This window comes from Tachysurus fulvidraco, chromosome 6, assembly GCF_022655615.1.
Source record: "Tachysurus fulvidraco isolate hzauxx_2018 chromosome 6, HZAU_PFXX_2.0, whole genome shotgun sequence".
Lineage (NCBI taxonomy): Eukaryota > Metazoa > Chordata > Actinopteri > Siluriformes > Bagridae > Tachysurus > Tachysurus fulvidraco.
In genome coordinates, this window is record NC_062523.1 from 26549734 (window position 1) to 26564090 (window position 14357).

A 14357-nucleotide genomic window follows, 5' to 3' on the forward strand; every position below is an offset into this window, starting at 1 on the left:
CTGATTAAATATTCAATGTTGGAGAAGTTGGGGTGATTTGGGGTAGGGGTGGGGAGTGGGGTGGCTGTGGAATACCAAACTTTTGTATGCATAAAGAAGCTACCATTAACATTTAAAAACTGATACAGATCAGTCAGATAAGATCTGATCCAGAAAAGTGCCGTTCCTTTAACAACAACGATTTAAAATCTCAATATTTAAACGAAGGTGTCAAAATTTTTCTTTCTATGTGTGATTTGTACGTGTGTAGATTTTACCAGCATGACCTATTAATGAGGTGAGCAGTTTTTCCTGTTAAAAAGATTGACCACATTATGAATCTTATAGTCCTATATGTGTGCACATAGCACCACAAATGCATTCATTGACCACGGAAGAGTGGTTTATTTCTGGTGATGAAAGAGAAGACACATATAGAAATGTTTAAATGCTATATTAAAAATGTCGATGGCTATAGACAAAGGGTTTACATTGTCACTGTTACAACCTGTGAAATTGTGATTGTATTATGTTCTGTACATGTCTGTTTGCAAGTTGATTCCAGGCCAGAGTTTCCAGCCTGCCCTGATCCTGCCCTGATCAAACCCCCATATCGATGACCTCATCACTGATCTGCTATATAAAGAGGAAGCAGAAGAAGAAAGTGAAGGGTGTTAGTACAGTAGTGGTGCTTCTTTGTAGTGTTTTGAGAGACTGATTATTGTGGTGTTGTGATAGTACTTGTTCCGGTTTTGACTTCTGCCTGTTTCTGACTCTGATCTTGATTTACCCTTGTAATTGTTGCTGTGGTTGCACTTTGTATATATACATATATATCACTGTAATATTGTTCACTGTGTCACTGGCAGTAGGGGTTTGGCTGCCCTTTTTTCTTTGGGAATGGGTTCCTTTTTCTCCTTTGTGTTTCGGTAGGGAGTCTGGGAAGTCCCACTGTATTTTTCTTTTCTTTGCTTTCATGTAAGAATAGTTACCTAACTATTAGACTTTTTTGTTTATTATTTTGGCCAGGGCCCACCCCGAAGAGATGTACATAGTACTATTGGTTGTATATACTGTTTATCTATGAAAATATACCAATAAACTTATCTAGAAATTCATTTTTTGTGTCTTTTCATTTTCCAATTTATAATCACTGGTATCAAATCACGGAATCCCGAGCTATAACTATGCAGCCCATCCATTGACTGGGTTGTAACATCACCATTAGGGCAGTTATAAGTGTTATAAACATGACAACATTTGTGATAATCATTCCTAAGACATGGAGAGAATAGAAATAAAGGGCAAAAACTAGTGGAAAATTGCTTTATTTCAGTTTTAATGAGAACACAAATAGACTGTTGTTTCTTTTATCAGCAAATCTAGGTTTTTTGTAAGTGTACAATTTCTGACTATAATATCTATATAAATGTGAACAAAGTGCAATGATCTACACACAGACAAACAGAAGGACACACACACACACACACACACACACACACACACACACACACACAATACAAAAGCAAAAAACAGAGATGCCGTTTTTTTTTTTTTTTTGCATAATACTGTTAACAAATGACATGCAGTGTTACAGGAAAATCCCCCAAAATCTCAGCAAAACTGTTTACTGGTGAACAATATATGGCTCTGAAAAGACACTCCAGCACAGCTTAAACATTAACACCATACATGTAATTATACATACACCTATTATGTAAACATAGTCAAAAAAGAGAAATAATCATACCAATCATAGATTCTTATTTGGTGGATTAAAGTTAACATTAGCATTTGGCAGACGCCCTTAACCAGAGCGACATACAAAAGATTTTTTTTAGTGTGTGTAAACTGTTAACCTTTACTCTTCTAGTTAATGTAGCCTTCAGGTTTCAGAAGGAGATAGTCTTGTAAAATCTTTGGGACAGGAAGTTGGGGGATAAATAAGTAACAGTATTTCCCGAAGACTTTTCTTAGTGCAGATCTGCACATGTGCTGCAGGGAGCGTGGTTTATATTCCAGAGCAAAAAGAGAGTCATAAAATGACCTGTGAAGCTAGAGAAATTCATAAAAGTGTTTTACGTAGTGACACAATCAGCTCTGTAATGCATACTGTAGGGTTTTTCAGTTCCCTGTAGTACCTACCTTAAAAATGTCTTCAGGTATAGCTTCAACCCACTTATATGTTACAGGAACAAGAGTGTAGGAGTTGAACAGAATCTCCACAGTTTTTGGAGCAGCTGCACAGGCTGCCAATACCTTCAAAATCAAGATAACAGAAACAGAAATAAAACATATCTAAGTTATATTTTATCTTAACTATCATTGTACAAACTATTTATTTTTAAAGATTGACAACGGAACAGAATCTTTGTTCACAAAGATGACCTTCTTAATTACAGGTTACTAACCTTGAGCAATGCCTGTGGCCAGACTTTAATGGATCCGTGGTTTAATAGGGTCTGAACCACAATATCTGGCTGCCATTCCTGACGTAATATAGCGTTTTGTAGCACGTTCGACAGCGGTGAACAACCATTATAATCAATAGCATTGATATCTGCCCCATGATCCAGAAGAAGCTGCACCAAGCTAATCTGGACATTGCGGGCTGCCTTATGAAGAGGGGTGCGTTTTTCATTGTCAGCTTGATTCACGTTAGCTCTATAACTCAATAGAATACTGCTGACCTGAAGGTGTCCCTCATTCTGATCTTCTCCCAGCTTTTGCTGAGCTTCCAAACATGCAGCACCTAATGGCGTTTCTCCTGAGCTGCTGGTGTGGTTGACGTTTGCTCCATATCGCAGGAACAGCTGGGCATGGCGTGACAGGCCATGCCTTGCAGCAATAAGTAATGGAGTGTCCTCTTCTTCCTCAGTAGGAAGGTCAACATTGGCACCATGACGCACCAGGGCCTTGGCACAGCTGTTTTGAACAGGTGATTACTATCTGTATCTGTTTGATCTTGACCTGTTACTGTGTAACAGTCACAAAAACTTCTTCTAGGCTAAAAAATATTGCAGTCATGTATTTTTAAAAAAATACAGACATTTTTAGGAACTAAAAGATGCACGCTTCTTTCTTTGTCTATTACTTTGTGCTATGGATAGAATAATATCTAAGGCTGCTTAAATAAAGATTTACACCGAACAGGCATAACATTATGACCACCTTCCTAATATGTTTTTGGTCCCCTTTTGTTGCCAAAACAGGCCTGACCAGTTAAGGCATGGACTCTACTAGAACACTGAAGATTTGTGCTCTGCTATCTGATGTTACCAAGATGTTAGCATCAGATCCTTTAAGTCCTATAAGTTACGAGTTGGGGCCACCATGGATCGGACTTGTTTGTTCAGCACATCCCACAGATGCTCGATTAGATTGAGATCTGGGGAATTTGGAGGCCAATTCAACACCTCAATCTTGTTGTGCTTCTTAAACCATTCCTGAACCATTTTTGCTTTAGTGGCAGGGCACATAATCCTGCTGGCAACAGCCACAACCATCAGGAAATATTCCATGAATGGGTGCACATTTCAAATTCTAATATATATTAAGTTTATTTGTATAGTGCTTTTAACAATTCCCATTGCCTCAAAACAGCTTTACAGAACTATAGAAACAGAAGAGAGTATATATATATATATATATATATATATATATATATATATATATATATATATATATATATATATATATATATATATGATAAAAAGAAATAAATGAATACATATAATTAAGGTATAAAATAATTTTAAAAAATAATTAAAAAAATAAATTTAAACCTGAAATAAATGAATACATATAATTAAGGTTTAAAATGATTTTTTAAAATATTAATTTAAAATTTAAAATACTATATACCTATCCCCTACATGGTCTTCAACAATGCTTAGGTAATTGGTAAGTCTCAAAGTAACATCCACAAAGATGGCAGGACCCGTGTTCCCATCAGATCATTGCTCAAAGCATCATAGTGCTTTTGCCGGCTTGCGTTCTTCATAGTGCATCCTGGCGCCAAGTGTTCTCTAGGTGAGTGGAGCACAAGTGATTCATCAGACCAAGCCACCATCTTCCATTGTTCCATAGTCCATTTCTGATGCTCACATGCCCATTGTTGGCACTTTTGGCAGTGGCACCCTGACTGGTCTGTGTCTATGCAGCTTTAACTGCATAAACCGAAAGAGCTGCAGTTTTGCAGCTCTCACCCAGTCGTCTAGATATCACAATTTTGGCCTTTCCAAACTCAATCAAATCCTTATGCTTGCCTAATTTTTCCTGCTTTTAGTGCATCAAATTTGAGGACAAAATGTTCACATGCTGCCTAATACTGTATATTCCACCTAATAACAGGTGCTGTGATGAAGAGATAATCATTATTATTCACTTCACTTGTCAGTGATCATAATGTTACAGAATGCCTAATCGGTGTATAATACTTGCTTATACTTTTTATTATAAAGAAGTATAAAGAAGCTCTGCATCAGAACACTGTACAATATTATGCCACAATGACCTGGAACATGGCTGCATTTGCCAAATTATTTTTGTTTTGTTTGTCCTTTCAGTTTGTTAGGTGAGTGACCTAAGTATATAAAAAAAGTATGTATGTTATTTGTGTAACTAGTAAAAACATGTAACTAGTAATTTATTTTTTTATTTTTGAATGCTTAGAAATGAATAAACTCATACCGGAGTGATTGGGGTGTCTTGCATAAATGTAAAGGTGCCTGACCATCCTCTGTCAGCTGATTGGGATCGGCTCCATGCTCTAAAAGCAGCTCTGCACATTCAGTGTTGCTGTTGCTGCATGCCTCATGAAGCGCCACCTTTCCTCCTGCACTGAGATTCGGATGTGCTCCATGCTCAAGCAGGTACAGTAAGCAATCACTAAAACCCTGTGCTGCAGCAATGCACAGTGGACTTGTCAGCTCCTGCTTGTATTCCAAAGACCAGAGGCCTATAATAGGTTATGTGATGTTATTGCATTAAAAAGGATGGCATCGAAATGCATTATCTCAAATTAGGTAATTATGTATTTTGGAACATTACACACACTTGATGTAGGTAAGCTTGTCATGCCTGCCAAGATTGATTTTGAGTAAAAAAAAGTATGTCTGAATTATGTAAGATTTCAAACTTGCACATGATGTAAGATCTCACACTGTAATTTTAACCTCAAGACTCAGAATTTCACTCAAAAATCATGTAATGATATTTGAGGCTATTATGAAGTAACTAGATATGTACATTTTCGAGGGTTGATTGTTGATTGAATTTCTCCCAAAGTGTTATTGTGTTCACCATTTTGTTGCACAGGTTGCCTATTATAAGAAAACACATTTTCTTTGTAAGTTACCTCTTTTGTATATACTTTTATTTCTTTACTTATTAAGTTATATTGTTAATTCTTTGGAAAGGGATTTGTAGAGAGGTAAGGTGCCATTTTCTCTTGTTTAAGCTAGTTAGTCATTTATTATTGTAAATTTTGTTTTGTTTTCATTTGTAATCTTGTTAGTTTCTTGCTAATAGTTAGAGGGTTTATATTTTATTTTGGCCTTGCCCCCTCTTGAAGCCTTGAAATCCACCCACATTTGGACATTAAAAAAACTTGTTTTTGATATTGAGTTTTGGCCTTTTTTTTTTAAAGCCCTGGGGTTGGGAATTGAACCTTGCTGCCTCCACACATCACACCATTTTTATTCTGTTACTCGTTCCCCCAACCCTAGACTAGCTGGGGATGTAACAAAGATACATTCTACAAGTAGATGCGTTACTGAAAAGACAAAGGAGTGAATGACTATTATCTACTATTATCTATTAATGACTATCTATCTATCCCACATTTTATGTGTACACTGCCATCTAGTGTACAGTACCTTGCAAAAGTATTCATTCTTTTTACATTCATACCCACTGAACATTTTCATATTTTGACACGTTACAACCACAAACAAAAATTTTTTTTTATTAGGATTTTATGTGATAGACCAACACAAATTGGCACATAATTGTGAAGTGGAAGGAAAATGATAAATGGTGTCCAAATTATTTTTACAAATGAATATCTGAAAAGTGTGGTGTGCATTTGTATTTAACCCCACTGTGTCAATACTTTGTAGAACCACCTTTCGCTGCAGTTACATCTTTTGGGGTATGTCTGTACCGGCTTTTCACATCTAGAGAGTCAAATTTTTGCCCATTCTTCTTTGCAAAATAGCTCAAGCTCAGTCAGATTGGATGGCAAGCGTCTGTGAACAGCGTTTTTCAAGTCTCACCACAGATTCTCAATTGGATTTAGGTCTGGACTTTGAATGGGCCGTTCTAACACATGAATATGCTTTGATCTAAACCACTCCATTGTAGCTCTGGCTGTATGTTTAGGGTTATTGTCTTTCTGGAAGGTGAACCTCTGCCCCAGTCTCAAGTCTTTTGCAGACTCTAACAGGTTTTCATCTAAGATTGCCCTGTATTTGGCTCCATCCATCTTCCCATCAACTCTGACCAGCTTCCCTGTCCCTGCTGAAGAAAAGCATCCCCACAACATATTGCTGCCACCACCATGTTTCACAGTGGATGATGTGTTCAGGGTGATGTGCAGTGTTAGGTACTGTACACATAACCTTTTGAATTTTGGCCAAAAAGTTAAATTTTGATCTCATCTGACCAGAGCACCTTCCACATGATGTTAGCAAAATGCAAACGGGATTTCCTATGGCTTTATTTCAACAATGGTTTTCTTCTTGCCACTCTTCCATAAAGACCGGATTTGTGGAGTGCACGACTAATAGTTGTCCTGTGGACAGATTCTTCCACCTGAACTGTGGATCTCTGCAGATCCTCCAGAGTAACCATGGCTATCATGGTTACCATACCTCTTGGCTACTTCTCTGATTAATGCTCTACTTTTAATTAATGCTCTAAAGGCTCTACAGCCTGTTAGTTTAGGTGGATGGCCATGTCTTGCCAGGCTTGCAGTTGTGCCATACTCTTTCCATTTCCGGATGATGGATTGTACAGTGCTCCATGAGATGTTCAAGGCTTGGGATATTAAATTATAACCTAACCCTGCTTTAAAATTCTCCACAACGTTATCCCTGACCTGTCCGGTGTGTTCTTTGGTCTTCATGATGCTGTTTGTTCACTAATGTTCTCTAACACCCTTCTGAGGGCTTCACAGAACAGCTGTATTTATACTGAGATTAAATTACACACAGGTGCACTCTATGTACTAATTAGGTGACTTCTGAAGGCAGTTGGTTTCACTGGATTTTAGTTAGGGGTATCAGAGTAAAAGGGGCTGAATACAAATGCACACCACACTTTTCAGATATTTATTTGTAAAATAAAAAAAATTGGACACCATTTATAATTTTCATTCCACTTTTTGGTCTATTTCATAAAATCCCAATAAAATGCCTTTTTTTTGGTTGTAACGTGTCAAAACATGGAAAAGTTCAGTGGGTATGAATACTTTTGCAAGGCACTGTATTGATGTCACAAGAGACTCCTGCATTTTTAGTTTTTTTTTTTAGTTTTAGTTTATTTTCACGTTATTCTTTTGTTATTTTATTTATGGATTCATTGATGTATTCATTCTTTTATCTTTCTTTTTGTTCTTTCTTTTCTTGGGATAACCAAATGCTAGTGTATTTAGTTCCACAGGCACTGCACAACAATCTGGATGCATGAAGGACTGTGCTAGACTGAGCTTAATCACGCAGCAGCAGTGCTGAAACATTTAGCCCTGCATTACAGTATGTACAAAAATAAAAACATAATCATGACAAAGAAATAGATCTCATGGGGCATGGGTTTGTGCCATCACTAAAGCATATCACAAATGCATTTTCTTCACTGGGGATTTGCTACAGTACCAAATAATTGCTGTTCAGCATGAACTATTTCTTGCACCAGAGAAAAAATGTCCCTTCCCCAAAACTATTTAAAACACTTTATCCAAACCTGCGTCCCTTTCCCATTTTAAAACAACTTCTAAACTAATCTGTTCAATCTTGCCTTTCCACCGACTCACTGTGTACTGTCAGACATACTCATACTTGCTCATGTTCATATAAACATTCATACCTTTTTAATACATTTTCTTTTCTAATATTATTGTTCTATTAATTTTTTCTACTTAAAAGAAAAAATGCTATAATAACATAAGCAAACACAACAATAATAATAACAATAATACTAATTATTGTTATTATTATTATTATTATTATTATTATTATTATAAACAACCTTTTCCAGCTCAAACTCACCACATTTCTGTGCAGTCCACCTGAGCTCATCACTTTGAAACACTAGAATCTTATTGAGCTCAGCAGGGTCAGAGAAGCCATCCTGTAGGTCCCTCCAGTGGTGACTGAGCATGTCAACCAGCACAGGGGGACACAAAAAGTCCATCCCTGGCTGCTTTCTGCTTCTCTTCTCTTTGTTACTTTTAGTCTTTATAGGCTTTAAAGCACACCATTTTGTGTCTTTGATGCATGCAGATGCAGCTACATGACTAATATACGTCTCTTCATCCTGTGAAATCATAATTACTAAAGAGAAAGCTTTTCAGTCTGTGTGATTGTTACCTGCTTTTCAACATGGCTATTTATATTCCCACTGTTGTCCTACATCATGTATTTTTAGTTCACATGACGTGATTGTAGGAAGGTCAAACAATTCCAGTGACAGACATGGGCGATCAAATTTATCCCTCAGTGCTTTATATTGGAGACAATATAAAAATGGCAGGGCTTTATACATCTAAGGTTGAGTTGAGTGCATTGGTGCTGATATCACCACTGCATTCCTCTAGAAATAGTAACAGACAAGTAAAAAAATACCAGTGGGACAGAAATGTCCACCAATCAGATTGGTCAAACAGCTATTGAAGAATCTGGACAGTGATCCTGGCACACATGCAACATTCTGACCCCTGATTTAACAACCCTCAAAATAGTCAAAATCACATTCCAGTGAAAAGTGAAATCAAATATTTGACTTAAGTGGACTTAAAATATGTACAAATGAACTAACAAATGTTGTGTTTTAGGCAGAAGTTGCATGTTGAATTCATTACTCAAACTGTTAGTGGACAGGGTTATAAATATAAATTCGGTCATGTTTTATTTTTGTCCTGCAATTTTTTTTTCCACGTGAACATTTGAGACCTTTCTTACCAATTGCAGCATTTTGTATAGTAGGAGTGACAAGAATTCAAACTGCCTATTAATGGTATATAGAAATATGACATTATATGGCAAATTACAGTATATTAAAATATACTATAAGGGCACATTTGTGATTTATAACATCCCATGCCAGATATATTCCATTACATGTTGAAGAGTGACTGTGGCGATTTGCCCATTTATCTTCAAGAGCATTAGTGAGGTCAGAAACTCATGTCAGGCAAACAGGCCAGGTATGCTGTCAGCGTTCCATGTGCTCAGTGGTGTTTGTTGGCACGATTCTATGGATTCTGTGACCTTGCTTTGTTTTCAGGGATAAAAGTTTTGGGAATTTATGGTTATGTGTCCAATTTGTTTGGTCATATATTGTACTTCTTGTCCTGTTAGAATTAAGTAGGAAGAAGATACTCAATATTTAGTGTCTAATAATAAAAAATAATCAGAGATTTTTAATCAATGCTATAGTAAAAGCAACAGGAAATAAAGCATCTGCAGAAACTGTTTTTAAAACAGATTACACAAGAAGAAAACAGACCTCATGTAAAAATAATCAAACGCCAGACTAAAAAAACTGACCTTGAACACTGTCAGCTGTCCAACTGGTCAATATCAAAACCTTCCCTTCTCTAAGCACAGAGACAGCACTTTTTAAAGTGGCAAATTACATACTACTGGCCTCTGATAAGGGTTGTGTTTTCTTGATGGTGCTGATTGACCTTGTTATTGGAGTTAAGGGAACAGCCCTCTCCTTGCTCATTTCTTATATGACTGATCCGTTAATCCTCTTCGGAGGTTCTATCACTAACGTTTTAAGCCTTTTACTGCTTTTACTACTTATTTATTGATGAGATATCAGATGCAGATAAGCACCAGCTTAATAAAGTTGAGGAATTTGAAATGAAATTAGATACTACAGTAGATGCTTCTGAACTTCCTCCCAAGAAATATATTGCATGGATGTTCTAGTTCCAAAAGATACTGTACAAACACATCACTCCCATCTGGTCCATGCTATACTGGCTCCCAGTCAAATCTCACATCTTGATTTTAAAGTACTAATACTGAACTATAAAGCACTTATTGTCCTCAAGCCACAGGACCTGAGATGACTTTTGTTTTTGCAATGCTCTAAAATGCCTTTTATGATGAAAAGGTACAAGTCATTTTCTCTCTCTCTCTCTCTCTCTCTCTCTCTCTCTCTCTCTCTCTCTCTCTCTCTCTCTCTCTCTCTCTCTCTCTCTCTCTCAGGAGTACTGTAATAGCTTATATGTGTGTGTATGTGTGTGACTGTACAATGTTTTTTTTCACAATGTTCATTTTATTCTATGTCCTTCATTTGAAATCATATTCCACTGGCTAAGTGCTCACAGTCATTGTTTAATAATTTTACATTTTCTCATTATTTATTTATTTATTTATTTATTTATTTATTCTGTCAGAGAACTTTCAGAAAATGTAGAGAACTGTCTGGTTTCTGTATAACTAGAGGCTGAATGTAATAAAAAAAATTCTAATAATAATTTAATTATATTATCTGCAGTAACCTCAAATAATTTTACAAGAAATTTAGCTGGTTTTTCCCTCGCTTTCTATAATAGACAATGTTATTATCAAGCTAAAACTGATAATATATTTATTTACAATGTATTTGAGCTGGCATGGATTATAATATTTTGTGAAACCTGATGGTTCCATCAAATCCTTTGGAGTATCAACTTAACATGAGCTATGGAATAGATAATAAACAATGACAATGTTAACAGCGATAATATTACAAACTTGCTTTTATTTAAACAAGGATCTAAAAATAATGCATCATAATCAGTATTAAATATTCAATATATTGAACATTTACTTTTTTTGCTTTAAATAATATTTCAAAATTGTGTGTCGGAGGTATTATAGGACTCACCCACCAATACAGCTGGTGGAAGCTGAACACTGGGGTCTTTCAGCCAGTCGTCATTTGACAACTCAATAACAGCATCTGGGTTTTCTTTGGTCAGATCTTTGAGGAGGCATTCCACACATTTGAAGTCCTTCTTGTCCTGGGCACCTTTCAATGTCTGTACAATTTCTGAGTTCAGCAGGTAATCCACCTTTATTCTCGATGACATTATTTTACAGCTATACTTTAATGTACTGTTAATGCCTAAACATTAACTGATAATTGATTAATGTTGTTAATTGATACAACTGCAACTGACATTGCACTAATAAAACTGGACTAACATTGTGAAGGGATATTTTCACTCTCTAGACTTTCAGCTAAGAATAGAACAAGTTGAGGGTCAGCTAAACAGATGTCTTAAAATATCCTTGGTCTGGTTTAGACTACAGAAGTGCTACAGTGTGTTGATTATAAATGCAACGTATATAAGGTGCATATAATCTTCAATTCTGCTTAATAAGTTGCTTTTCACATGGTCAAATTCTGGGCCATGATGCTAACACAGTGCTAGTCAGCTTAAAAGCTCATAAGAGAGCATTACAATAAACAACAGGACATGATAGGACAACAGGACAGGACAACAATTCTCATAAATTGGTATGAGCAGAATATCACGTTTTTAGTGGTATCACTTTTTTCAAGCAGTTGAACAACCTAGCTGGCTACCGCATAGAATAAAAATGTTAACACCAGGAGACTTTGATTTTGATGTGCACTATGTACCAAGTGTCACATGATTAGACATTCATTGCTCTGGGTAGGTGAAATATAACATCATATAAGACTCGTATCAATTGCATTATATAAATATATAAACTAGTGCGTGTGTTATTCACCGCTAAGGTTATAGGTTAAGTAATTTTATAGTCTAAATTGGAAAGTAAGATCAAAAAGTAAAAAGAGTGCTTAAGGCTGGGATGTACCTGAAAATATTAACTGAATGAAACTGGTCCACTGGAGAGGCAAAAGGAGCTACATAGCTTTTGGAGGTAGGAAATCCACCATTTAGAGTTTACTAAATACCCCTCCAAACTCATGAGATGCTCCCAACAATCCTAATGGAGAGAGACACAAGCCTGTCTCATGGTCTGGCAGCTGTATTGCAGTGGTGAATGCCTTAATGCCCCCACTCTTGTTCAAAATACCATTTACTGCTTGCTACTGTCCCACCAGCACACTGGCAAAAAAGCAGTTATAAGATTTGACTTAAGAACAGCTCCAAAGTTGCTTTCCCTCAGCCTCCAATGTCTGCTTATAGTTGTTGCTAACTTAAGGCCCTCCATTGCATGATCGACAAGGCAATGATGGCTAGGATTGCTTCAGGTCCATGAATCCCCACTGACTCCACAATTTTAGACAGAAAGTGTTGCCATGTTGTATGGTTCCTCTTCTTGTTTAGGTAAGAGAAGCCAAAACATTTCTGAGAACCTGCCTCCGAGTCTATCCCTCAGCCAGTTGTGATTCTCAGCAGTCGGCTCTCTTGTCAGTGTGTTATAAGGCTAGGGGAGGAACAACTCCTCCTATAACATGCCATTAGCTCCTGCCATTGTTAGAGCCACTATAAGGGTGTGTGGATGACTAGGTAAAAAATAGAGTGAAAATCTTGAATATGATTTCTGAATATATTTATGGATTTGATTTATGTAACCAAGTTTGCTCTAAATCATTTACTTGTTTTTATATAATTCAGACAAAGGCCATGGGTATACACATCATAAATTCAAATACAAAGTGTTTATTGTCATATGCACAGACAGAAAGCATGTTTCCCTGCATAATGAAATTCTTACTTTGCTGTCCACACTAAATGTCATACAGTAAAGTAAAAATAAAACGACGGGGACTTTAGAACAGACACTGCATCAGTGACAACAGAATGACACCGATTAAGTTAAACACACAGTTCCAAGGAGGAGCTAGGGGAGGAGGTGGGTTGCAGCATTGCAGAGGAAACAGCCAAGCAGACAGACTGAAAAAAGCATTTAAATATGGCGCCCTGTTTGAAAGGGACCAATAGCGCGCTTAGGAATCAGATCAGCTGATGGGCGGGGTTAAAAAATTGACATCAGCTAATAGCCGAGCTTAACTATGTGGCCTGTCTGAACTGACGCTGAATGCTTTATTTAATGAACATTTTGTTTACAGATTTATATAAAATGCTATACTCTAATATTCAGTTATAATTTACAGTTTAAATAATGGACATTGTCTTAAAGCATCATTCCACGAATATAAATAGAGAAAAATATGAATATTAAAATAAACGTTTACCATTCTTTTTCTTACTGCTTTTCATCTTTACATCTAATCATCAACAATCAACTTATTGCATAATTAATAACAACTTGTCCTGCCTTGTACCCAGTAATAACCCATTAATAGGTTATTTGTGATAAACAAACAAATCTAACTAACTAGAACTGTAGTTATAAGGTGTTCCTCCTGTTACTGGGTGCCATAGTAATAATGTTCATCAGCATATAGAGCAACAAAATTTACTTCTTCTAACTAAAATGAAACATTCTGGAAGGAAATATGGCATTTGTGTATAAAATCCACCTGTGTGTATCTGAATCGTATCACATGAGATAAAGGAGTAGTCTTCTGTCTTCACCACCATTTTAAGTTGTTGCATGAAGTTTGCCTACAGAGCAAACAGGTCTGTGAATGATGCAGTCAATATGGGACTGCATTATGTTCTGCAACATCTGGACAGACCAGGGACTCATGTGGGGATCCTGTTTGTGGACTTCAGCTCTGCTTTCAACACCATCATCCCATCACTCCTACAGCCCAAATTTACCCAGCTCTCCGTGCCCTCCTCTGTCTGCCAGTGGATCACCAGCTTTCTGACAGACAGGCAGCAGCTAGTGCGACAGGGAAAACTCAAATCTAGCACCCGCACCGTCAGCACTGGTGCCCCCCAGGGCTGTGTTCTCTCCCCACTACTCTTCTCCCTGTACACGAATGACTGCACCTCTAATGACCCATCTGTCAAGCTCCTGAAGTTTGCAGACAACACCACACTGATCGGCCTCTTCCAGGACGGTGACGAGTCTGCTTACAGACTGGAGGTTGAGCGGCTGGCTGTCTGGTGCAGCCTTAACAACCTGGAGCTGAACACGCTCAAGACAGTGGAGTTGATAGTGGACTTCAGGAGAAACCCCCTGCTCTTCCCTCACTAACCATCATGGACAGCATTGTCACAGCAGTGGAGTCATTCAGATTCCTGG

At 37.1% G+C, this 14357-nt stretch overlaps 1 protein-coding gene across 2 annotated transcripts; it reads right to left on the reverse strand.

The window, feature by feature from the left end:
• Positions 1-1299: 1299 nt before the first annotated feature.
• On the reverse strand, positions 1300-11365 carry asb18 (ankyrin repeat and SOCS box containing 18). Of its 2 annotated transcripts, none has more exons than XM_047815272.1 (5): positions 11086-11365; positions 4672-4939; positions 2391-2904; positions 2125-2238; positions 1300-2034 (listed from the first exon to the last, which is right to left on the reverse strand). In XM_047815272.1, exons 1-5 carry the CDS (start codon positions 11288-11290, stop codon positions 1849-1851), a joined length of 1287 nt encoding a protein of 428 aa, XP_047671228.1. In that variant the 5' UTR covers positions 11291-11365; the 3' UTR covers positions 1300-1848. The 2 variants fall into 2 exon arrangements, with proteins under 2 accessions (XP_047671228.1, XP_027009834.1); XM_027154033.2 differs by lacking the exon at positions 11086-11365 and adding an exon at positions 8250-8566.
• Between the last annotated feature and the right edge of the window lie 2992 nt (positions 11366-14357).

Coding starts and splice junctions, on each gene's coding strand:
- asb18 (XM_027154033.2), bottom strand. CDS start 8,529: ATGATTTCACAGGATGAAGAGACGTATATTAGTCATGTAGCTGCATCT. Junction 4,940..8,249: donor GTGGACTGCACAGAAATGTG/GTGAGTTTGAGC, acceptor AACCTATTATAG/GCCTCTGGTCTTTGGAATAC. Junction 2,239..2,390: donor GGCCACAGGCATTGCTCAAG/GTTAGTAACCTG, acceptor TTGATTTTGAAG/GTATTGGCAGCCTGTGCAGC.